Here is a 24,909-nt window from a genome sequence, read left to right as displayed (position 1 = left end):
AAAGAATTGAGCATTACTGTGGCTTTTCAATAGGCGTTGTAGTTCAAGATAACCAAATAGACCCACTGGATGAGAGGAAGCTCTTCTTTATAGAGAATTCCAGCTGATAAATGCAGATGGAATGAGAGAATACAAAAATCACCACTTTTTCAGGCCCTAGTGAAGTGATCGATTCAGACAAGGATCTCCCAACAGATACTAAAACCATTAAGTAAAAGGTTCATGGGAACTAGATCTTCCCATGCTTTGAGGGGTGTACCCCTGGATTACTCACTATGGCAGAGGGGAAACATCCCCTTACAGTAGAGTGGTCTGGCTGGCATCACCTTAACCAATGATCAAACTCAGTATTACCTAGGAAGTTTTCTTGCCCAAAATATTTAACCTGAATCTAGTCACACCTTTAGCTCTAACTTCCAATTTTAGGAAATACAGAAGGTAGAGAAAAAAGGAAGGAAACAATCAGAGAATCGAGAATACAGAATAAGACAACTAGCCCAGTCTCTTTGGAAAGTCAGTATTATATACACACATCCACACCGCAGGAGGTACTATTATTCTATAGTAAAAGACTTTCTGAATTAAATGCCTGATCCCTGTTTACACCCTGCTTTTTTCAAAAATGTTTTGGGGACAATTGGGAAGTTTTGAAAATGGACAGCAGAGCATACTAAATGAATTCAGAGAATGATTACTAAATTTGGTATGATAACAGTATTGTGGTTATGCAGGAAAATGTCTTGTTTTTCGGAGATGCATGCCTAAGTGTTTAGGGGCAAACTGTCATGATGTCTCTAATTTCCTTTGAAACACTTCAGCAAGATTGATTGACAGGTTGATAGGTAGGTAGATGGCTGGATAAAGCAACTAGACAAAATATTCACAGTTGTTGAATATAGGTGTGGGAATATGGGTGTTCAATTTGCTATTCTTTCTACTTCTCTGAATCTTTGAAATTTTACATAATAAAATGTTTAATGATTTCCTACTCCACTTCTCAGCTTTGGGTTCCTATTCCAGGTGCAGTATGTGATTCAAGGATATCACAAAAGAAGAGAGTATATTGCTGCTTTTCTCAGTCACTTTGGCACGTAAGTTCTTTGTTTAAACCACAAACCAATGACGCACTCACGTCCTGATGACCCTAATATAAGGGCTTGATTAAGAAAATAGCAGTTCTTCCGTATGATACCTCCGAATGCCATTTTGATTCTTCTTGGTGTGTTGCTTACACTGAAGCTCCCAGGAAGACTTTTTTCTTTAGCATTCTTTAGTAAATAGTAGAATCAAATATCTTCCCTGGAGCAGCGCATGACTAGCCCCAAACACTGCAGTAACAGTGGGCATAAGGCCTGCTTCTTCTCAGGCTCTTTATAGTCTGCACAACACTTTCACCTCCGTCATCACAGAGCAGTCATGAGGTGAAGCAGGCAGGCATGACTGGCACATTCTACTGAAGAAAGCCCCGAAACCTTGGCCAGTTCAGGCACCCGGCGGAAGTCACACATCTCGGGGAGAGAAAGCCAGGCTGGGATCCTGTTCCCAGGACTCAGGTCTCCTGATAGGACCACTGCTCCCCACAGGGCCACAGAGATTCGGGAAGGAAGTCTGGCATTAGACACCATCACGATGACTCACACTTGGGATTAGGAGTTGGAAGAAGGCCCCACAAGGGAGGAGGGAAGTGTATAGCTGCAGTTCCAGGGTAGACATCTCCTCCCACCCTCCCTGTGCTCTGGCCCTTTCCTTTGCCCGAGGTGGGCTGCTCTGCAGCTGTTTCCTTAATGATGGTAGAGCCCTTATCAACTTTCCCCTCAGGGCTTAGTTGGGAAATGGACTTTCCTCACAGTCTTCTTTAAAAGGTGGATCCCTCTACCTACCTGGGGGGACTAAGTCCTAAGGGTTTTAGTGGTCTAGTTATCTCCCACCTTATTCCAGAGAAGTGGTGTGTGTGTGTGTGTGTGTGTGTGTGTGTGTGTGTGTGTGTGTGTATTAAAATTTTAAATAAGTAATGAAGAAATTAGGGCAAAAGGAATAAGAAAGAGAAAATGAGGTCAAGAATAAGGTTGGGGGGACTTCCCTGGCTGCCCAGTGGTTAGGACTTCGCTTTCCAGGGCAGGGAGTGTGGGTTCGATCCCTGGTCGGGCAGCTATGATCCCACATGCCCCGAGGCCAAAAAAAACAAAACATAAAACAGAAACAATTTTAAGAAAGACTTTAAAAATGGTCCACGTCAAAAAAAATCTTAAAAAAAAATAAGGTTGGGGTATAATTTTACAAATGTTGCATAATTATAAGCAAAATTTCTGACTCCTCAAAACAATTTCAAGAAATTTTCTCATTATCCACAGTGAAATCTGTCATATCCCCAAAATAGAAGTATCAATATCTAAACAGTATGACTGTCTCTTACGTGAGTCTCTAATACTTAAGATTTTTTTCAGCTTTATTTATGAGCATTTTGAGAAAGTGCTTATGATACAAACAGTGGTTAATAAATGACACCGTTAGTCTCCTCATTTTTGAGTAAGAGTATCTTTCTTATATATAATCGAAAATGCAGACGTTAACACAATAACCTCCAAAGCAGGGTACACATCCCTCAGGGGTGTGTGCCCCACCTCACTCCATTCACGAAAAGGGTGAAAATCGAATTTACACTTGTTTTTAAATCTCATTCGGTTTATGTACATTTTTGTGTTTTTTTATACATATAATATAGTAGTACTTGTATACAATTACGAAATCATATACAAGTACTACCATATACTGTACTATATGCGTAATGAAAAGGATTCTGTGCTCGTTTTTGCTTACGGGATGCAGGATCTAAAAAGTTTAGATATCAGTGTTATAATGTTGAGTAAATTACATATCCTTAAAAGAAATACAAACTGGTGAACAGAGTTGTTGACTTAAGTCAGCAGATCTTAGTGATGTATCAACAGTCTTTGAGCAAATCACTAAGCCTTCAGTGCCTTAGTTCCCTTACCTTCCCAATGAGTTCAACTGTTCCTTCCTACTTAAACCTGGAGGCCATCAGTATTAATGGTCTGATTGGCCTGACTCAGCCAGGATGAAGGCATCTCTAAGGACAACAAAGGCCTCCTTGTATGGACAAGAGAAACCATTATCCTTGTCCTCGCTGTGTGGTTGGTGTTGGCACATTATGGTAACACCCCCTAAGCACTTAGCTCTTGAGGGAAATGGGGGAGGTGAGCCTATCAGAATTCTCTCCAGGCCCTTCCGTGCTCAGAGGCTGTTCTCCATTGACGCTTGAAGCGTGCATCTCCCACCTGAACCCAGTGTCCACCCAGCTAACGTTGCTACTTTGTCTTGAGCCTGGTGGGGAGGATAGGGGGACACAAGAGAAAGGATTCCAAATCCTTTGGAAGAAAGTAGTATATAATCCTGTAGTTAGTAATATTGTCACTGCTTGTTACTGTTCAGTGCCTAAGTGAGTGAGATTTCACTATCACTGTACAGACATAGGGTCATTGTTGCCCTGATTTCTTCATTTGTCCTTTTGCTCATCACTAATAACTAACATTTGCATAACATTTTATGGTTTACTTTACTTGTTTTTCACAACTCCATGATGAAGTTTACAAATATGATTATATTTGTTTTACGGATGAGGAAACTGAGGCTCCAAAGGTTAAGTGATTTGCCCGAGGTTGTAACAGATAGTAAAATGGCAAAGCTGTAACTTAAACCTAGCTGCTTTCATTCCAAATCCCACATCCTTCCTGTGGTAATACTCACTTGTCTTAAATGCATCTCGGATGCAATAACCCTGACTTTATGAATATATTCTTTACTTGTTTCCATCTCCTTTATACCTTGTTTTTATGAGGGTTTTTTGTTTGTGTGTATGTTTTTATTACTTAGGGGTGTCGTGGAATATGATGCAGAAGGCTTTACAAAACTCACTCTGTTGCTGATGTGGAAAGATTTTTGTTTTCTTGTACACAGTGAGTATACTTTTGCTATTAGCATGTCAGCCTGCATTTAAAAATGTACTAAACCACATGTAATAATGAATATGACAAACTTTAGTGTCCTGACTTGGTTCCTTTTACTTTAGCATAAGTCTATTTACTGCGTGGTCTTCAAGAGAAAATATCTCTAGATCAGTGGTTCTCAACAAGGTATCATTTGCTGCTCAGGGGACATTTGGTAATGTCTGGAAACATTTTTGTTTGTCACGACGGGTAGGGGACCAGGGCTGGCGGTGGTTGTTACTGGCATTAGTGGGTAGAGGTCAGAGATGCAGCTAAACATCCTACAGTGCATAGGACAGGTCCCTAAAACAGAAAGGTATCGAGCCCACAATGTCAGTAGTGCTGAATTTAAGAAACCCTACCCTAGAGAGATTTCTGTTTTCAAAGTATCTTTCCAGATTCAGGCCTCAAAACTTTCAGGATTACTCAAAACATATTGCTTTGATCATTTGGTTATCATTCTTATTAAGTGAAAAAAATCTGTAACTTTGGTAATATATAATATATATCTTAAAGGTGGGACTATGTTTTAATGAATTCCTGACATGACTTCTCAGTGTTTTCCACACAGTAGGCTTATTTAAATTCCTGTTGTATGATATTAATCAGTCAGTAAACATTGCTCCAGCTTTCGCTTAATGGATCATTTAGAGTCTCTTTTGTATATTTCTTTGTTATATAAGAACCAGTGACCCATGGTGCCAGGTTTGAGTTGCAAGTCAGCTACGAGCTTTATTCTTTAGTCATTTGATATGCAACATGCCCAGACTTCAAGCCAAAGGCACAGAAGTTTCAGCTCTCCCGAGTCCAGTTACACAAAAGCGGTGGGTTTGGGTTGACTTCACTCAGTATGTGGAACTACCCTAGACTTAAATAAACTATTTCAGGATGCACAGCTTTGGCCCTGTTTAGCCAAGCTGTCAGTATAAAGATAACGACTTGGGACGATTTTTCTTCCCCAGCAGTTTTACTTTCTTGGTTATGATTTGCTTAGGCTAAAATAGTTCTTAATTTGTCTTACCTGACGTCACACAACAGATAGTAGGGGAAGAAACCCCAAAATGTCCATAGCGGTAGAGGGAAGAAAACTCTAATGAAAACCTTACCACGGTATAATCTACATAGAAATAATTGAGAGTTGGCCATACGTACTTCTAAGAAGTTGGTTATCCCTGTCGTTTAAGGCATTTCCCAGTGATAACCACCTTGTCATGCAGTGCTTCATGTGGAGCTCCTACTCGATAACTAGTCTTACATGGGGACCATCTTTTCAAATGCATCTGAAAAATGCAAGCATGTTGCTCTATATTAATTATGCGTACAGATAAGCAGAGAGTTGGAGAGGTGAAGATTTTCATCTTGGGTGTGCCTCCAACTAATTATATGACCTTGTTCAAATCACTAGGACAAGCCTCCCTCTGTTTTAGGTCCCTCTCATGTCACTGGGGATTTGGTTGGTAAGTCCTGTGGAGACATCAGCAGATGGAGCTTAATCTACAATACAGGGCCAGGTGGAAGAGGAAGTCCCACAGTCAAGGCCTCCTGGCACTCTCCTCTTTGCTCACCATCTTCTGTGGCTCTACTGAGCGGAACTTCGTACTGCTGCTTCCAGCTCTCACTTTTAATTCTGACCTTATCACGGCTTTGGTTTTCTGTTCTGAGTGTTAATTGCTTTCTGAGATCTCACTTCCTATTTGCTCTGTCCACTTTGCCCCACCATCTTTATCCCAGTGATTCTGTTTCTAGCCTGGTAACCTGACCCCAGATCCTGACTGTAAGCTTGGTTTGTGTCTCATGACCCTGGACAGCTGCCTGGGGGATTAGTCTGGTGTGTTTCCTCTAGCCCAGCTCAGCAATAGGGACCTGTACCCTGCTATGAATGGTGGTGGCTATGGTCTGAGGCCTCCGGGAGTAGCTGTGAGAGAAGGACGCAGAAGGAAGGACACACAGGAGGACAGTTACAAACAGTAAATTAGATGACTGCTTCAACCAATTTCTTCATCCCAAAGTGGCATGAAATCTCAACAGTTTGTCCCGAAACTTACTTTGGTCTCCTAGCCATGATTCCATTTTCAAAAAAGATGACGTCAGGGCTTCCCTGGTGGCGCAGTTGTTGAGGGTCCGCCTGCCGATGCAGGGGACGCGGGTTCGTGCCCCGGTCCGGGAAGATCCCACATGCCGCAGAGCGGCTGGGCCCGTGAGCCATGGCCGCTGAGCCTGTGTGTCCGGAGCCTGTGCTCCGCAACGGGAGAGGCTGCAGCAGTGAGAGGCCCGCGTACCACAAAAAAATAATAATAATAAAATAAAAGATGATATCAGATCATATCAGATATAAGGTAAAAAAGATATCCTCGGCACTGATCTTTCTCACCTGTGTTTTCCACATGCAACTCAAGGCTGCCTGTTCTGGTGGGGCCTGGCAGGAGAGCTGTTCCGGGATAAAAGAGCGTCCACCTCTTAGCTCCTGCCGGCTCTCCTCTCAGTGCGTTCAGTGTCACAGCAGTTCTTGTTCCTTTGCAAGGTCTATTCCCCAAAGAATGTTTTCCCCACAGTACTGTGTATCCACTATTTCTTACAGCCCCTTCTCTGCCTTCCTCTGTCACATGCAAAATTAAGTCCTAAAGTCATATTTTCACTTGGTTTTGATTACCTTCTTCAGAAACATAGAACCCCCAGACACTCATTAGAACAGGTACAGGGACCCTGAGATTTGTTTAATTTACTTTTTCCTAAGTGTTTCCTTAGGCTCTTACTCCTTTCCTCCCCGGGCCGTTTGCTCTCCGCTCTTAGCGTCACGGCCCACGTTCTCGGCTCTTTGGCAGATAAGACCTTGTCTGTGAATCAGGGGATTTTGATGCTGTTTCCTGCTCCGTCATTAACTCACAGCCTGTCTTTAAATAAATTATTTCCACCCTTCTGCTACTTTCTTATATCTAAAATGTAGGACTTGTAACATCGTAGTGAAGCTTGGTTAGGTGATGCGTTTTATTCAGTCATATAGTTAAGCATCTGAAACTTACCTTCTTTTGGAAGCATCTGCTTGCTTGGTTACAACCCCCATGGGACCACTTATTCCCTTTTTTCTCGTCATGAAGATGGGAGTTGAATATGGGGTGGCATTATGGGGTGGGGAGACTTAATGATAGAACATTGCCTTGAATTATTCTGAGATCTCAAGAACAAGAAAAAGGAAGAAGGAAGCGCCTAGAGATGGAGCCAGTCTTCTGTGGCTGGTTCACTGCTCCATACAGCTTGAAGACCTGGCAGGACACAGATAACGTCTCTGGTCTCCCCCACCCTCTGTTCTGCCCAGGCCCAGGAAGAGGTTTGTCGAGAGGGCAGGTGCTGGCAATAATTCCGAGCATTCTGGATGCTAGAGGAAAGAGGCAGTCCTCTCTTGAGGCTGATGGCTGTGACCTCAGACCTTGCCAGAGTGTTCGGAAGTAAGAATGCCCTAGGGGAGAAAGAACACTGTACGGATTCTGGGATCTCTCAGGAGACACTGCAACTTCCTGGCGTTCTGGCAGTTCCAGGAGGGGAGCTCTGACCATGGAGAATTTTCATCCATTTATTCCTTCTTTCTTTCCTTCATCCATATCAACATATCGCAAGAGTTGGAACCACAGCAGGATCAGGGACTTGCTTTCATTCAGAAACTGTTTTCAGAAAGGTTTCCTGGCCATCATCTAAGAATTATCTGTAGCGGTTATGTAGGTAACTCTGTATTTGCCAAGCTGTATTTTACCTCTGGAGGTAGATGCTATCTTTAAGGCAGCAGCTTTTCAGAATACTGGATGACAAGAGAACCAGATAGCAAGGCACAGTGACACAGAACAAAAGCAACCACTGGGGAAAATGGCCTGTTTTTCATGGGCCCCTGTCAGCTGCACTATAAGGAATGCAGCTGCCTAAGGTCGCAGGGTTGCTGCTTGGAAGGAGAGGGTATTGAGATCTTTTGCAGTTATCTGTAACTCCTTGGTAAATGACCCTTTGAGTCATCCAGCCTGGACCATAGGCCTTATCTCCCTGGCAAAATACATATTGGACCAAATCTGACCATTTTAGGTATTCCATTTCATTTCTTCTCTTCTCGACCCCTAACCCAATCAATTTAATCCAAATCACCTGAGTTCTGAGTTGATGGCGAACCTGCTGTGTGCTCAGGCTTGTGCTAGGTCCCAGGGGATATCAGTAAATAATTCAGGCTTGACCTTAAGACACACAGAGTCTCCAGCAAGGGTTGGTTGGCCACAGCCTATGGGCCAAACTCCACCCTGAGTCTATTCTTATATGGCCCTTGAGCTAAGAATGGTTTTTATGTTTTTAAAGAGTTGTTAGGGGAAAGAAAAGAAGAATATGCAACAAAAATGGTGAAGCCTAAAATATTTCCTCTTTGACTCTTTACAAAAGAAGTTTGCCAACCCCTGATCTAGTTAATGAGAAAAGAGATCAGATAAAGGTGTGGTACACTGATACGCATTTTTAAAAACAAATGTTCTCTAAGCTCGCTTACTGTATGCAAGGAACAAAGTGATGATGAGTGACACAGGGAAAACTTCATATGTTATATATATAAGAGAGAATTAGAAAGAGAGACACTGTCCCTAATGGAGTCTAATGAGAGAGACAGACAATAAAGAAGTAAACTAACAAATATGTGCTACAGATGGCGACAAGTACCGTAATGGAACAAAACAGAGGGCTTTGAAAGAGGCTAAGAGGGGAGCTGTTGCTGGGATGGTCAGGGACGCCTTCTCATAGGAGCTGACATTTCAGCTGAGACCTTAATGAGCAGCCATTCAGGTTCAGTGAAGAGATTTCAGGAGAAAGAAAGTCCTCTTGTGCAAAGAGCTACAAAAGGTAGCAAAGGGCTTTGCATGAGCCAGTGTGACTGGAGCACAGTGAGCAAAGAGAGTCACATGAGAGACTTTAGAAAGAGAGTCAGGGCCAGATAGGATAGTGCCTCACAGGCCATGTGTATCGGGATGGAGTGGTAATAAACACTTGAAAAACAATGGTTTAAGCAAGGTAGAAGTGTATTTCTTTCTTGTGTATAAGGAAGCAGTCCAGGGCTGGAATGACATATCCAGAGGTCACATGGGACCCAGATTCCTTCAAGCTTTATACTCCATCATCCCTTGGGTGTGACTTTCTTGCGTATAGGCCAGAAAAGCTGTTGGAGCTCCAGCTGTCACAACCCAAGTAAGAGAATAGAGAAAAGATGGAAGGAGGGGACACACCTTCTCATGTAATGAGACTTTGAAGAAGTCTCACACACCACTTCCAATTACATGTCATCGTTCTAGAACTTAGTTCATAAGGCCTCAGCATGTGTGCTAGGGCAGACTGGGAAATGTAGTTCTTTTTCTGGGACAGCAAACGCCCAACTAAAAATCAGAGTTCTTTTAACTTGAGTGAGAAAGAGAGAATGCCGATTTAGTAAGAAACTACTAGTCTCTTTCAAATCAAGGAGAGGAGTTTAGATATAGGTCAAGTTTCCATCAGAAAACAGATGGCGCATCATACAGGTAACTAGGGAGAATTCAGTGGAAGGACTGTGTTCAAAGGTGTGGACAGAGTTAAAGAAAACCAAAAGGGATGGTTAGCAGCAGCGAGTCTTTACCTTCCCTAGGACTGCATGGGCAAGAGGAGAGTGTGGTTACCAGAAGCTGGAAGGAGCTATAGCTGTAGCTGTAGGAAAGGGTTTCCTGGCAGGAACTGGGGAAAGCCTTTGGTTGAGGAAGGTAGCTACTACTAACAAATGCAGGAAGGATTATTTCTCCTTTCAGTTCTATTGGTTTTGTTCTTAGGTACACGTACGTTTATAATTGTTATATCTTCCGGCTTATTGACCCTTTTATTGTTATGGAATGTTCCTTTTTGTCTCTAGATATTTCTTGTCTTAAAGTCTATTTCATCTGATATTAATAACCCATCCCAGCTCTATTTTGTTTTTTGTTTGCTTGGTATACCTTTTCCAGCCCACTGCTTTCAACCTTTTTTTTTAATGCCTTTAAATCTAAAGTGTGTCTCTTGTAGACAGCATATGGTTGGGTTTTGCTTTTGTGTACATTTAAACAAACTGCTGTTTTATTAGAGAGTTTAATCCATTGACATTTAATGTAATTATTGGTATAGTTGGATTGGGGCCTGCCATTTTGATATTGTTTGCTGTTTGTCTTATTCCTTTTTTGTTTCTCTTTTACTGCCTCATTTTGTGTCAAACAAATGTTTTTAGTGTACCATCTTAATTTCTTTGTTGATATTTTAGCTATCTTGTTTTTTTCTTTTAATTTTCTTAGTAGCTTGTTCTAGAGATTGCAGTATCCGTCTTTAACTTAACACAGTCTACTTCAGTTTAATAGTGACTTAATTCTGGTAAAATATAACAGCTTTGCTCCTCCTTCTCCCCCTTGTTTGTGCTATTATTGTCATATATGTTATATCTATATATGTCATCATGTAAATACAACAATACAGCTTTTTCTGTTAGTTATAGACAATCTTATATTTTCAAAAGAAGTTAAAAGAAGAAAATAATTTTCATTGTATTTTGCTCTGTCCATTATTTCAGGTAGGTCTTAGTAGGACTTTGAATGCTCTTTTACTCCATTTCACAGTTGTTATAGTTGAGGCAGAAGGAGGTGGCAGGGTTTATTTGTTCTAGCAGATGATGAGTTTCTTACTCTGATTTTTTTTCTTTATTTTCAATAATTAAAGTTCACACAGATTCCCTAATATACTTCTTTTGGTATTTGTCCTTATCTGTCTCTCTTTCCACGCATTTGGACATTCATTAGTTTTAAGCTTACATTAGTCCAGAAAACAGTAATTTTGCTTTACAGAGAGCTCAGCTTCTGGTAAGTCTTTTTTTTTTTTCTTTTTTTTTTTTGAAAGCTAGAGGAAATTGACAACTGCAGACTAATTCTGCTAGTCATTTAAATAATTCTTTCCTCATAGGCCTGTAATCAAGGCCAATAAGCTAGAAATCAGGACAGCTTTTGAAATTTTAAGTAAAAATCAGAGCCTTCTGTTTATTGTTGCAAATGCCCCTTCCAAGCTCTGATTGTGTCAGGCTGTGTGATTGCTAGTATAACCAAGGAAATTATTTGCATTGATGTGTCACTGTCGTTTCACCACTCAAAGCAAAGCTGTGAAATTGACAGCCACTCAGCTCCTGAGCAAAGTGGTGTGAACTCATCTCTTTGCCACAGAAACAATGTCTAGTAGAATATTTAGCAGCAACAAACAAGATGGCTACTAGATAATTCAGTAAAACCAAAACTGTGTGGTTTCCCAAACCTGCTTGCTTTTTGGATACAGATCTCATTTTTATGTAAATAAATAGATTTGAAGAGTAAATCAGAATCAACAAAGTGATTAAAATTAGGAACCACAATGATATGCATTAGAATTCATTTCAAGCCAGATTTATAAAAAGTGTGATATTATTTTAGAATTAATATATTTACCTCAGATCAGGAATATGTAAAGCTTTGTGATTTAATTTTATCATTTTAGTAGTAATAATAACTATCAAAAGCAACAGGAACTAAAATTGATTATGAACAAAAAGTGAAACCAATCAGTTCTCTATACTGTTCAAAATGATTTAAAAATATAGAAAAAGATAAAAGAAAATCTACTTTCTAATGCAAAATGCCTTTTTGCTTTGATTAAGAGAACTATGGGTATTTTAGATACTTTAAACATTTGGGTTAATTTTTATCCTGGACTTCCTTGAAAGTGGTTAGCTCTGCTGGGCAAAGTGGTTTTCGTCTTTTGATTACACACACAAACACACCCTCTTCAAGGTTTACAGCTCAAATAGCGCCAGTCCTTTAGCAACCACTGTCACTATTTTGATTCAAATTGAGACTTCTGTTTCATGTTTAGAGTCTACTTCCAGAAAGTCTTTTTTTTGTAATTTCTGACCCTGGTTTGAGAATTCATTTCATTAATTTTCATTGGGAATACTCTCTTCATTCTAATACCTTGTGAGACCTCTTCAGTGACCTTAAAGGACTTCCTGTAAGGAAATAGGTTGTAAATCAGATACACAATACCAAATACCCTCTTATATATGTTATATTATTCTTTTCAACTGTAATCGTTGGAGTAATTGCTAAAGTGAGTTTATCTGATTAAAGAAAGGTCATGAATACTCAGTGATTTTGACTTAAAAACATATGCAGCGGCTTTGAAATTAACAAATTATAACCCAAGAAGGCGCCTCACTCAATGAAAGAAAGGAAGCTGTTTACAAAGAGTAACTTTTATAATATCAATCTCATGCAGTATAACCTTTTCTTAGAATCAATTTTAAAGTATTATTGAAACATGGGCATTATTTTGGTTGTAAAACTTTTGCTGTTGTTGAAGATAATAGTTACAGTAACAATAGTTAACAGCTATTAAGTGTATACCATGCTCTAGAAGTTGTTCTCAGTACCTTGCGTATATATATTGTTATTCTTCCTCACAACGTCCTTCTGAGGATAATTACTAGTAGTGCCCCATTTTACAAATGACAAAACTGTGGCACAGAAAGAGTAAATGTATTCACTGTGACAGAGTTAGGATTTAAATCCAGGAACTGATTCCAGAGCCTATGTGCTAATAAACGATACTACTATAATGCTTCAGGTCATTGGTTGGCAGTATCCCCACGTATATGATGAATGTCGAAAGCCTTTGGAGTTTCACAGAGAACTGTAAGTCCCAGGAACAAACGTAGAGGGTCAGTTACCATCCATGTACTGGGAGATATGCATATACTGTCTCATCTCCCAGGAATGTAAGTGGACATCTCACCAAAGACATTACTGATCTGAAGGCAGTGAGGCATGAAGCTAGTGTCACTCCTCAGTGATGGTGACAGTTGGTCTAGCTGTGATCCCCTGTCCAGTGGCACAAATATATTGGCTCAAGTAGGGTTTCACTCTGTGGCCATAGAAAGAGAAAAGTAAGTGGCTTAATTAAGGAATTATCAGCTCCTGCAGCCACTATAGAAAACAGCATGGAGGTTCCTTAAAAAACTAAAAATAGAGTTACCATATGATCCAGCAATCCCATTCCTGGGTATATATCCAGAAGAGACGAAAACTCTTATTTCCAAAAGATACATGCACCCCAATGTTCATAACAGTGCTGTTTACAATAGCCAAGACAGGGAAGCAACCTAGGTGGCCATCAGCAGATTCATGGATAAAGAAGATATGGTATACATATACAATGGAATATTACTCAGCCATAAAAGAGAATGAGATATTGCCATTTGCAGCAACATGGATGGACCTAGAGATTATCATACTAAGTGAAGTAAGTCAGACAGAGAAAGACAGATATTATATGCTATCACTTATATGTGGAATCTAAAAAATAATATAAATGAACTTATTTACAGACAGAAATTGACTCACAGACATAGAATACAAGCTTATGGTTACCAAAGGGGAAAGGGGGTGAGGGAGAAATTAGGAGTATGGGATTAACAGATACACACCATTATATATAAAATAGATGAACAAGGATTTTTACTGTATAGCACAGGGAACTATATTCAATATCTTGTAATAACCTATAATGGAAAAGAATGTAAAAAAGAATATATATATATCTGAATCACTTTGCTATAAACCTGAAACTAACACAATATTGTAAATCAACTATAGTTCAATTTTTTTTTAAATGAAGATTGGGGTTAAAAACAAAAAACAATAACGAAACAAACAGAAAAGAATTACCAGTTCCTGATTATCAAAAACTAGATTTAACCTGTTTAGACATAGTAATGTGGTCAGTTATAATGGTTCATTATACAAAGTCCATGCAAACCTACAGCCAAAGAGGCAACATAGATGTGGGGTAGCCCAGGTTCTAAGACAAGTGGGAGTGGTAGGAACTGTGGCAAGCTGCATGCTCCTTTACATGATTTTGATTTTTTTTTTTATACAGAGTACAGTCCAAGCATTTCTGTGGGCTGGATCTATCCTCATAGCCTATGAATCTTTTTTTAAAAATACTTTTTATTATAAAAATTTCAAAACACAAAAGTAGAGAGAAAAATATAATGAACCCCCATGTACCCATCACCCATATTGTAGTTTTGTCTACCTTCTTTCTTTTTTTTTTTTTTTAATTTTCTGGAATATTTTGAAGCAGATGTGAAATATTATTTCACTTGTAAGTAATTCAACGTGCATCTCTAACAGATAAGAATTTTTTAAAAGAGCTGTATCCAAAATAATATTATTACATCTAATTCTTTAATATTATCTAATACCCAGTCTATGTTCAAATTTCCCTGTTTGTCTCAAACATGTTTTTTTTACAGTTGGTTTGTTCAAAGCAGGATCCAAATAAGTCAAGACCCATAAATCTTGAAAATCTTTCTTTAGAAAAGAAATGTGGATGCAAATAATGGATGTCACCACCCGTTTTCCTTCCCCATAATTTAGTTAAGAAAGTAAGGGGGTGGGGCTTCCCTGGTGGCGCAGTGGTTGAGAGTCCGCCTGCCGATGCTGGGGACATGGGTTTGTGCCCCGGTCTGGGAAGATCCCACATGCCGCGGAGCGGCTGGGCCCGTGAGCCATGGCCGCTGAAAAAAAAAAAAAACAACAACTAAGGGGTGAAATCATTGAAAACGTCGCTTCACCCATGGGCCTATATAAGACAACCTCTTAAGTTAGTGTACCACCTTACAGTTTTAAAGTGCTTTTAATTATCTTATTTACAATATGAGCTATCTATCTCTATGCCAGTTTTGAATAGAATTCTTAGCAGTTAATTGAATGGTTAGAGGTCATCTTGCCCAGGGGTTTTTAACATTTTTTTGTGCCAAAGACCCCTTTGGTGAACCCTATGGATCCTTTCTTCAGTGTTTTAAAATGCATAAAATAAATTATATAGTACTACAAGGAAGCCAATTATATTAAAATACTATTATCAAATCTTTAAAAAGTAGTAACAGAGATATAAGAGCTTCTTTGTTAATACCTTAAATAACAATATCCATGGCAAATCTACTAACCACTGCAATTTAGAAATAGTGATGAGCGTAAAGAATATTTGAAGATATGAGCAACAACCACAATGTGATATGAAAATATCTGTGATTTCTCTTGATAATGATGTCAAGGTACTGCTAACACTGCTACAGTTGGTTGCCTGCATTCATAATCAGAGGAAATGCTAAATTTCAGTTAAAAGTAGTGAATATAAAGACATACATTTTTCCCGTGCAAGTTCCCAGATGCCCTGAATTTTATCCGAGGACCCTTGTGGAGGGGAAGGAGGTGAAGGTGCATGGACCTCAGGTTAAGAATCTCTGAAAACTCTCTGTATTACAGGGTTAGGATGTGGCTGAATGCCTGGACCAAGACCATGTATGATGTTAGGGGAAGAATAGGACTAGAAACCAGGTTTCTTAAATCCAATTATTTTTCCTATGTTTGAATGGCTCAGTTCTAAGATACTAAGACAGGTTGAGTACTTTTACAACAGTATGTGTTCAGTATTGTACTGCTGACATCTTAACGCTAGCTTGAAGAACTGAGTAATGTTCAGCATAAGGAAAAAGCCAGAAAATAATGCTCAGATTTAAGGTTTAATGACTTTTCCTTTTGCATACTGTATGCTTCCTAATTGTACAAATTCAACTTTCGTAAGTCCACGAAGCATATTTTTTCCATCTTTTTTGAGGTGTAATTTCCACATAGTAAAGTTCACCCATTTTAAGTGAACACTTAAATGAATGTTGGCAACCACGTACAGTCAAAGAACTAGCACCGCAATCAAGACATGGAACATTTTCATCACCCTAAAAAGTTTCTCTCGTGGCTTTGCAGTGAATCCCCTCCATTGACCTCCAGCCCCAGGGAGCCACTGACCATATTTTCCATTACTATAGTTTATTCTGTTATAGAATTTCACAAAAATGGAATCATAAAGAGTATAGTCTTTTATATTTTCTTTCTTTCACAAGTCTTTGTGTGGACATATGTTTTTATTTCTTTTTGGTAAAAACCTAGGAGTGGGGATGCTGGATCATATATAGTAAATATATGTTTAACTGAGTAGCATACTGCCATACTGTTTTCCAGAAGGCTGTAAGTTGTTACATTCTCACTAACAGTGTATGGGACTTCAGTTCTTTCACATCCTCTCCAACACTTACTATTATCAGTCCTTTTAATTTCAGTTGTTATAGGGTGTGTAGTAGTGTCTCATTGTGGTTTTAATTTACAATTCCCTAATGGCTAGTTGAGCATCTTTTCATGTGCTTATTTGCCAAGTAAGTTATTTTGTGAAGTGTCTGTTCAAATCTTTTTTCTGTTTTTAATTGGATTGTTGTCTTATTTTTGAGTTATGAATTCTTTATATATTTTGGATACAAGCCCCTTTTCAGTTATATCTTCTGAAGATCTTTTTTCCCAATCTGTGGCTTGCCTTTTCATTTTCTTAACTATGTCTTTCAAAGAGCAAAAAAAATAAATTTTGATTAAGTCCATTTTATTACTTTTTGATTTTAAGGGCCATGCTTTTTGTGTCCTGCTTAAGAAATTCTTGCCTAATCTAGTTCAGCAAGAATTTCTGCCTTGTCTATTCTAAAAAGAGTGTAGTTTTAGCTCTTAAATGTAAGTCTGTGATCCATTTCAAGTTAATTTTTGTGTATAGTGTGAGGTAAGGGGCATGGTTCTTTTTTTTTTTTTTTGTAAACTAATAACCATTTGTTCCAGCACCATTTGTTGAAAAGACTGTCCATTCCTCATTGAATTACCTTGGCACTTTTGCCAAAAATCAATTGACCAAATAAGTGTATATCTATTTCTGTAATCTCTAGTCTGTTCCATTGATCTATGTATCTATACTTTCGTTTTATAGTAAGCCTTGAAATCAGGTAGGATAAGTCTTTAACCTTGTGTTTCTTTTTTCAAATTGTTTAGGCTGTTTAGATCTTCTACCTTTTCCTATACATTTTAGAATTAGCTTGTCAGTTTCTTCACAAAAAGAATGATTGGGATTGCATTGAATATATAGCTCAATTTGGGGAGAATTGCCGTCTTAGAAACACTGAGTCTTTCGATTCATGAGCATGGTGTATGTTTTCATTTATTTACATCTTCTTTAGTTTCCATGAGCAGTGTTTTATAGTTTTCAGTATACAGGTCTTGTACATCTTCTGTTAAATTAATTCCTAAGTCTTTTAAGCTAATGTGAATGGAGTATTTTTTAATTTTCATAGTCTAGTTGTTCATTGTTAATATATAGGGGTACAATTGACTTCTGTATGTTGACCTTTAGTAGATTTCTTAGAATATTATGTACACTCTATATGTCATCTTCAAATAAAGACAGTTTTACTTCTTCTTTTCCAATGTGTTTTCCTTCCTTCCTTCCTTCCTTCCTTCCTTCCTTCCTTCCTTCCAGTGGCATCCAGACCTCACCTATGCCATAGTTATTCTCATTTGTTTGTTGATTTAGTCCTTTATTCACCATGTATTGAACATCTGCTTTGGTTCAGGCACTTTCAAGACTCTAGGGATACCGGATGAATGCTGCCTGTTCTGGAATGGCTCAGTCTAGTGAGGATAAACATATAAAAACAACAGTGAAACATTTAAAGTGCAGTGCTAGGCGTACACCAGATGTTTGGGGGATGCAGAGAAGGGACACCCAACCCGGTAGGACAGGAGGGCAGTAAGAACATTTCAGACAGAGAGGCTAGCATAAACAAAAGCACTGTGGGAAGACACAGAGTATATGTGAGGAACTGTAAGTGGCTTAGAATTCTTCTAATGTATCAATATAATAGAGCCTGAAGAGTGTCAGATTGACCTAGCGAGTCTGTAAGAGCCCAGAACTCAGAGAGCGTCGTATACCAGTCTGACGGATATGGACTTTATCCTGAGGATAGCAAGAAGTTACTGAAGAATGCTCAGTAGAGAAGGGGCATATATTTGCTTTTTATAAAAAGAGATTATTCTGATATTATGTAGAAGGTGATTTGAAATGTGAACCTAGAAACCTAAAAAGATAGTTTAGGGAAAAGATAATTAGACCTGAACTAGAGCAGTCATGATAGAGATGAAGGGAAAGAAAATATTTCAAGAATGGAAGTAAAACTGGCAAAACTTAGTAGTTGATCCCTGTCAAGGACTAGGAAGAAGTAGGATGATTCCCAGATTTCCTCCATAGGCATCTAGACAGCCGATGATGCCATCATTTGAGGCAAGGATTATATTAGGAGGAGCAGATTTGGAAATGTTGAGCCCAGTTTGGGATATGTTGAATTTTATGAGCCACTGGATATCCAGGTGAAGAGTCAACGAGTGAACATTTACATGAAACAAATGCATGGTGGAGGCTCTCACCAGCTTCACCTGGAATCTATCCCAAGCTAGAAACCCCTGGTCATCCCCAGTTTGGATGATTCAGAACTATTTGGCCTGACTGAACCCTTAACAAAAGGATTCAGTCATACTTCACACTGAATGGGGTTCTGGTTTGGAACTTGAAACCTTGTTGGTAACTTTTCCTCCCATAGAGGTGGTCCAAATTCTTGACATGGCCTGGCCTGGCATGTACTGAAAGAGGCTTTGAGGAGTGACTTCTAGACTGAGAATGACCCTTGCCTAGATTTAAACCCTTGTATTCAGATAGGTGAGGGTGAAGGGAATGTCAAAACACAATTAAAAGGACAAATACTGTGTGATTGCACTTATATGAGGTACCTAGAGTAGTCAATTTCACAGGGACGGAAAGCAGAATAGAGGTTACAAGGGAATGGGAAGACAGGGAGTGGGGAGTTGTTGTTTCATAGGTAGAGTTTCAGTTTGGGAAGATGAGAAAAGTCCTGGAGATAGATGGTGGTGATGTTTACCCAACAGTGGAGTATACTTAATGCTACTGAACTGTACACTTAGAAATGGCTAAGGTGGTAAGTTTATGTTCTGTATGTTTTACCACAATTTTAAAAATGAACAAATAAAAAGTTCATTAGTAGGCAGGCATCTTATTCACATTTCATCAGTCTCAGTCAACCTGGTATTTTTTCTTTATCTAATTCATTCTGAATCAGAGGTTACCAAGATGATAAGAAGTGACCTCTAATGATAGGTGGTGATGATGAAGATGATAATGCCATTGTTTTGTATAAATAGTGTCACTTATTACTGAATGCTTATTATGTGCAAAGTGCTGTACTAAGTACTTTACATTCCTAATTCCATGTAATTCTCTCAACAGCCCTGTAAGATGGCTACTTATCCCCATTCTACAGTAGAGGAAACTAAAGCACGTAGAAATGAAGTAACTTCCCAGAAGTTGCACAGCTAGTAGTACAAGGGAACAGCATTTGAACTAAGACCTTTCCAGAACTCTTGTTCTCAACAGTTCACTAAAGCTTCCCAGCCCACGCGCTAGGACATACTGCTGGGTTGCGGACAGGCTACAGACAGGCTACTGATCGTTTCAGTCCTTGGAGAAGCTGGACCCTATGGTCAGTGACCTCTGCCAGCCTCATAAATTTTTCCCATAGTGCCATAAAATCACAGCACTTTCTGAGTACATGTTATGATTTGAAAGAGGCTGGGGAGCACAGTACATATACTGTATAACACTATATATGTAATATAGTATATATGTATTGCCACTTCTATAACACTTAAAAGACTCTAGGTATGTATATCATCAGGAGAGTCCCTACCCCAGTGTACATGGTGGGTACAAATCCTAAGTCTTAGTTCTTTTCTGTAAATGAGTTACTTCTCCCAGTGCTACTTCTGATGCTCCCAACTATGAATCTGTCTCTTTGTACTGTGAGTCTTTTGAACTCTCCCAAGTGTTGAAAAGGTGGATTAAGGATTCCCTGTCTCCAGGGAAACCATAGTACCTGCCAGTGATCAGCAAACTTTGCATACAGGTGAGTCTAGTGAAGATAATTACAAAACGAATCTATCCATGAGGCCAGGGAATTAGCAAACTACATTCACATTTTAAATGCCAGGCACCCAGCAATCTCTGACCTAAACCACTGTCACCCCTCAGTTTGTTTCCCAATAAAGATACAAATTTAGCTCTGTGCATTTTTCCAGTTAGTCTGTCAGGTTAGACATAGGGTCTCATTTAGCTTTATAGGCTCTAACATTTGTAGAAATGGGGTTTGTCTTTTTATGTCCTCCCAGGTGGCAGCTGCATTTAACTAACTCCATGAATGTTTAAGCATATTCTTTGTGACAGGCACCATACTGAATACTAAAGATATAGGGCTGAATGGGACATGTTCATTTTCTAAAGGAACTCATAGTCTGCTGTACTCAGATTCCCTGAGGCTTCTCCCAATGAACAGTCTTCTTTTAAAACCTCTTTGGCTATGCTAATATTTCTTATTTTTTCATTTGGCTGTAGCCTGGAAACCTCATGTGTTTTGTAAACTGTCTCCTGTGTCAGACAAATTAAAAGAATTTGCAAAGTCAATCCTTCAGCTCGTGTTTGGTTGAGACTTCAGAAATGAATTGTGGTCTCAGCAAAGCATCTCCCAGTGGCATAACCTTTGTTTTATGTTGGAAGAATGGAGTGGGCCAAACCTTCAGTTCAAATCATTCCACCACAGTCAGTCAATGAGAAGGTAGAACCCATTTCGATGGGACAGTGCTTGAACATTGTGTTTACAAGAAGATGAAAGCATGTGCAGTTGGCCTCCAACCAAGACGACAGCATACTTCAAAAGACCCATTCTTCTGGGAGGTGAACAGCCCAAGATTGTAGGCTTAGTGGACTCTGCAGAGAGTAGACAAAAAGAGACTCTACACTCAAAGGTTCAAAGACGGTTTACTCCAACATGGTTCATTGTTTCCATTATGGCCGAGATCGTGGAGGCTGCAGAAAACCAACACAGTCAGAAAGAATTGCTTCTTGATTTCAGCTTTTCAAATTTAATTCTTGTAACAACTAGAAAGTCCTTTGAAACAACCTGGGTTTAACTTTGGTACCCTGAGAGCATTTGTGTTTTAAGCCACGTAAGACCCAAGGAGTTACTGACTAGTGGTTGTAGTGCAGAAGAGGGAGGAAGGACCTCAGCTGCTATTTCTAATCTCATTTTGTCTGGTAAAGTGAGTTAGGTCAGCCTCAGTTTCCCCATGTAAAGTGATAATATAATTAAATCAGTTGGTGTTCTTAAACATAGTAATAAGGTAAGGGGCAGAAAACTGAAAAGCAGGGGTTGCTGCACCAGTGGTCCCCACTCCATGACTCCTGAGTATTTCCAATGTGGGGAGACATGAAGGAGGTAAGACCTTGTCCAAAATTCTCTGGCATATGCAGACTTGTACTAACACACACACACATGGGAACACACAAATACACACCCCAGTGATAACACTCAGCAAACTTCATCCTCCTGGAACTAAGTAAGGCCGTGAGAAAAACAAAAGTAACTCACTCTCTCTCTCTCTCTCTCTCTCTCTCTCACACACACACACACACACACACACACACACACACAATATAGGAACCGTCCCTAAGAATGTGCCTTAAATTTTGCATTTTATTGTTTGAATAGGCAATATATTCACCTAGTTAAAAAAAACTGCACACTATGGAAAGTCTCACCCTCACCCCTGCTCAATCCACCCTGGTCCTCTTCTTGTCACTTTTATTAGTTTTTCAATTCCAGCTTGCAGAGTTTCTTTATGTGAATAAAATAAATATAAATTCTTGATTCTTTTCTTTCTTACATTAGAAGTAGCATATTTCACACTCTGTCTGCACCTGGAACAAGTGCTTTTATCTTGTTACCACAGATGTGCAATCCCTAACCTCCCCTCGATCTCGGTTGCTGAGTTAACACAAAGACTCAGAGCCCGCAGCTTTCCAGCTCTTAAAAATGTAGGTGGGATTTGTATTATGCTTTGTCATTCCCAAGTTGTTACTAGAAATGTGTCTTCAACATCCTGTATAAAACTTTTCAATATTTCAAAGTACTTTCCTATTTATCACCTCATGTAATCTGTGCCTCCCCAAGCCCCGTGAAGTTTTAGGGCAGGTTGTTTTGTTGTTTTTGTTGTTTTGTTGTTGTTGTTTTTGTTTTTTTGTTTTTGTCCTTGTTTTAAGGTGAAGAAACCAAGGGCAAAGTCACGTGCATTGGGGACACGGCTGGGTCTCAGGGCCACCCTCTGTACCTAATGCCACCTTACATTTCTGGTTTCCAAAAACAAGGGAGAAATTGCCTTCCTCCTTTTGTTCATACTTCTCCATATTTACCATACCGTCTTTCGTAGTTTTTTAAAACTCTTTTCTTCTGAGATAATTGTACATTTACATGTGAGTGTAACAGATAACACAGAGGAATCCTGTGTGCCCTTTACCCAGTTTCCTCCAGCGGCAGTGACATCTTGAACAACCGTGGTACATTATCCACAACCAAGATATTGACAGTGACACAACCGAGACGCACAACGTCTCCATCACCCCAAGGACCCCTGGTGCCGTTTTAGAGGCACACCTCCCTCCTTCTCTCCTCACCCCCAGCCCTGACCTGACCCCTTCTTACATACATACCCACTCTCTAATCTATTTTAATGGAGGTTGTAGTAGTCAGGAAAGCCTAACGTACAACAAGCAACCCCCACCTCCGTGGCTAACAGTAAAGGTTTATTTTGTTGTGCTGTCACTTCACCAACCGTCATTAGGGAGTGGGGGAGGGCTCGGCCTCATGCAGGCGTCCTGGCACCTGGCTGCTTCTATTCAGTGGCTGCACCATTCCTGGGGCCTCAGCATCGTCCACTGCATCTTCTGCCTCAGACCAGCACGTCCAGGGTGGTAGGGGCCAGGTCTAGAAGTGGCATTTATCCCTCCCGTACACAGTCCATGGGTCAGAATTCAGTCATGGGACTCTACCTCACCGCAGGAAGGCTGAGAAATCTGTTTGACTTTGCCCAGGAGGAAAAGTGTTTGAGGAGCACATGTACAAGAACAGTCATGGTGGCATTGTTAGTCGTGGTACAAACTCATGGGGGAGTAGATAAATAACTAGTGTTAAACTCACCCCATGGAACATCACACCGTTGTGGAAATGACAAAACCATATCTGCACACAGTCATGATGAAATCTTAGAAACCCAATGTTGACTGAAAGAAGCAAGTCACAGGAGACATACTATGTGATAGAATTTGTATATAAAAAGCTCAAAAACAAGCAGAACCAGATAAAATATTATTTAGGGATACAGAAATAGGCATCAAAACCAAGTTTTTAAAAAACAAAAGAATGGCAAACAGATATTTGAGGATAGTAGTTATCTCCGGGGAGAGAGGCAGGGGGATCGAGTGGAAGAGGGAGCACACAAGGGGCTTCGACCTGTGGGTAGTGTCTTTGTTCAGAGAGGGAGTGTGGATTCATTCACGTTCTGTCTTTTCACTATGTTAAACGTGCATTACAAGTATTTTTTGACATGTATCAAACATTGCATAGTAATTTTTTAAAAGAACTGGAACGCTGTCATTAGTAGTAACACAAATAAATCTTTATTAATTCTAAGAATGTGACAAGGAGCAGACCCATCCCTTGAGAAGGTGACTATCAGTTGGTGTTCCTCATGCTGTGCGAGTAACTCACTTCGGGGCTGAGTCCCCCTGAGATCACAAACGTTGTTGGCCGCCATGCTTTCGATCAGCCCCAGTGCCCTGGTCAGAATCCTGTCTGGTTCTCCTGTATGGATCAGTGGTCTTCACGCTCTCAGTGTGTAGTGCGACTTGATGTGTGCTGAGGGATTATTCCTCGCAGAGAGATCCCGCAAAGCTATATCGTGATCCTTCCCAGTGAAAGGCAAGCTCTGTGTATCTAAATTTCCTCAAAACCATCCCTTTAAAAGTATCTCCTACCTACAAAGATGCAACTAAATCCCACATTTCAGCAAACAAAAGCTGAGGCTCGTAACAAACAGGAGTCATTGCTAGACAGTTATCATCACAGGCACAGGTCCAACTTCCAGGGCAACCAAATGACTTAATAAACACATCAAATCTTCTTTATCATTAAGTGAAAGACCTGAAAGAAGCAGCACAGTAACAGTCACCAGCCAGGATCCATCCCTTATCTGGCTGCTGGCAAACTAGTTTGTAAATAATCAATCCAGCCCTCTGGGTTGCTGTTCTCTCCATCCCACCCCCTTCCCCCTTCTCCTCCTCCTCCGAAGTTTCAGCCTCTGCAGGCTCCACCCTCTGTAGGGGATTCTGTGCTCTCTGCGCCCAGAATGAGTCAGCAGATGGATACGTACCCACGTTTTCAGGGGAGTGGACTGAGGTTATCAGAAAACGCAACCCCTCTAACCATAGATAAAAATCAAGGCATTCTCGGCAGCCTGGAGAGTTAGTCCAGCAGCCGCGGCACACGCTCTGGAACAGACAGTACAGCTCCTTCGGGAAATACCTTGCTGGGGAGTGACTTTTGGCCTCCTGGGTAAAATGTTCACTTCTCAGACAGCAAACCCTTTGTAAAAGGGAAACAGACTCCGTCAAAACTGGGTGGCGACGAGATAAAGGCAGGCCACTCCTGTTTGAATGTTTGTCATATTGGTGGGGATTTTGTTTAACAAGGTGCCTACCTTATCTGTCTTCTTTAAGATTTATAGCTTCAGAGCCCATAAAAGGGAGGCTACAGATATGAACATGGGCTGTAGAAAGAGTAAAAACAAACCCAGACTGTTCAATAAAAATAATCTGAAGATATTTTGGATTTTGTTCTTGTCGGGTTTTTTTTTACGCTGAAGATCACATCAGAGGCTCTAACAGTACTTGACTAATAGTACTTAGCAGTACTTGGCTAACATACGTATTATGAAAATGCTGGAAGGAATATTGCCTTGGCATTGTTTATAGTACATGTGCTATTTTTCTCTACTCT

At 39.9% G+C, this 24,909-nt stretch overlaps 1 protein-coding gene across 4 annotated transcripts in view; it reads left to right on the top strand.

Annotated features, from left to right (window-relative positions):
- The window catches only part of BABAM2 (BRISC and BRCA1 A complex member 2), a 443,349-nt gene that overhangs the window by 345,704 nt on the left and 72,736 nt on the right, over nt 1-24,909 (top strand). For all 4 annotated transcript variants that reach the window (XM_027113518.1, XM_027113517.1, XM_027113519.1 and 1 more), the window contains 2 exons: nt 1,021-1,091; nt 3,892-3,974. In XM_027113518.1, coding sequence (XP_026969319.1) covers nt 1,021-1,091; nt 3,892-3,974 — 154 coding nt within the window. The remainder of the gene's footprint in view (nt 1-1,020; nt 1,092-3,891; nt 3,975-24,909) is intronic.

Source organism: Aethalodelphis obliquidens, unplaced genomic scaffold (assembly GCF_003676395.1).
Source record: "Aethalodelphis obliquidens isolate GAN/ISIS:26980383/991018 unplaced genomic scaffold, ASM367639v1 scaffold12, whole genome shotgun sequence".
NCBI lineage: Eukaryota > Metazoa > Chordata > Mammalia > Artiodactyla > Delphinidae > Aethalodelphis > Aethalodelphis obliquidens.
This window is presented reverse-complemented; position numbering and strand designations above follow the sequence as displayed.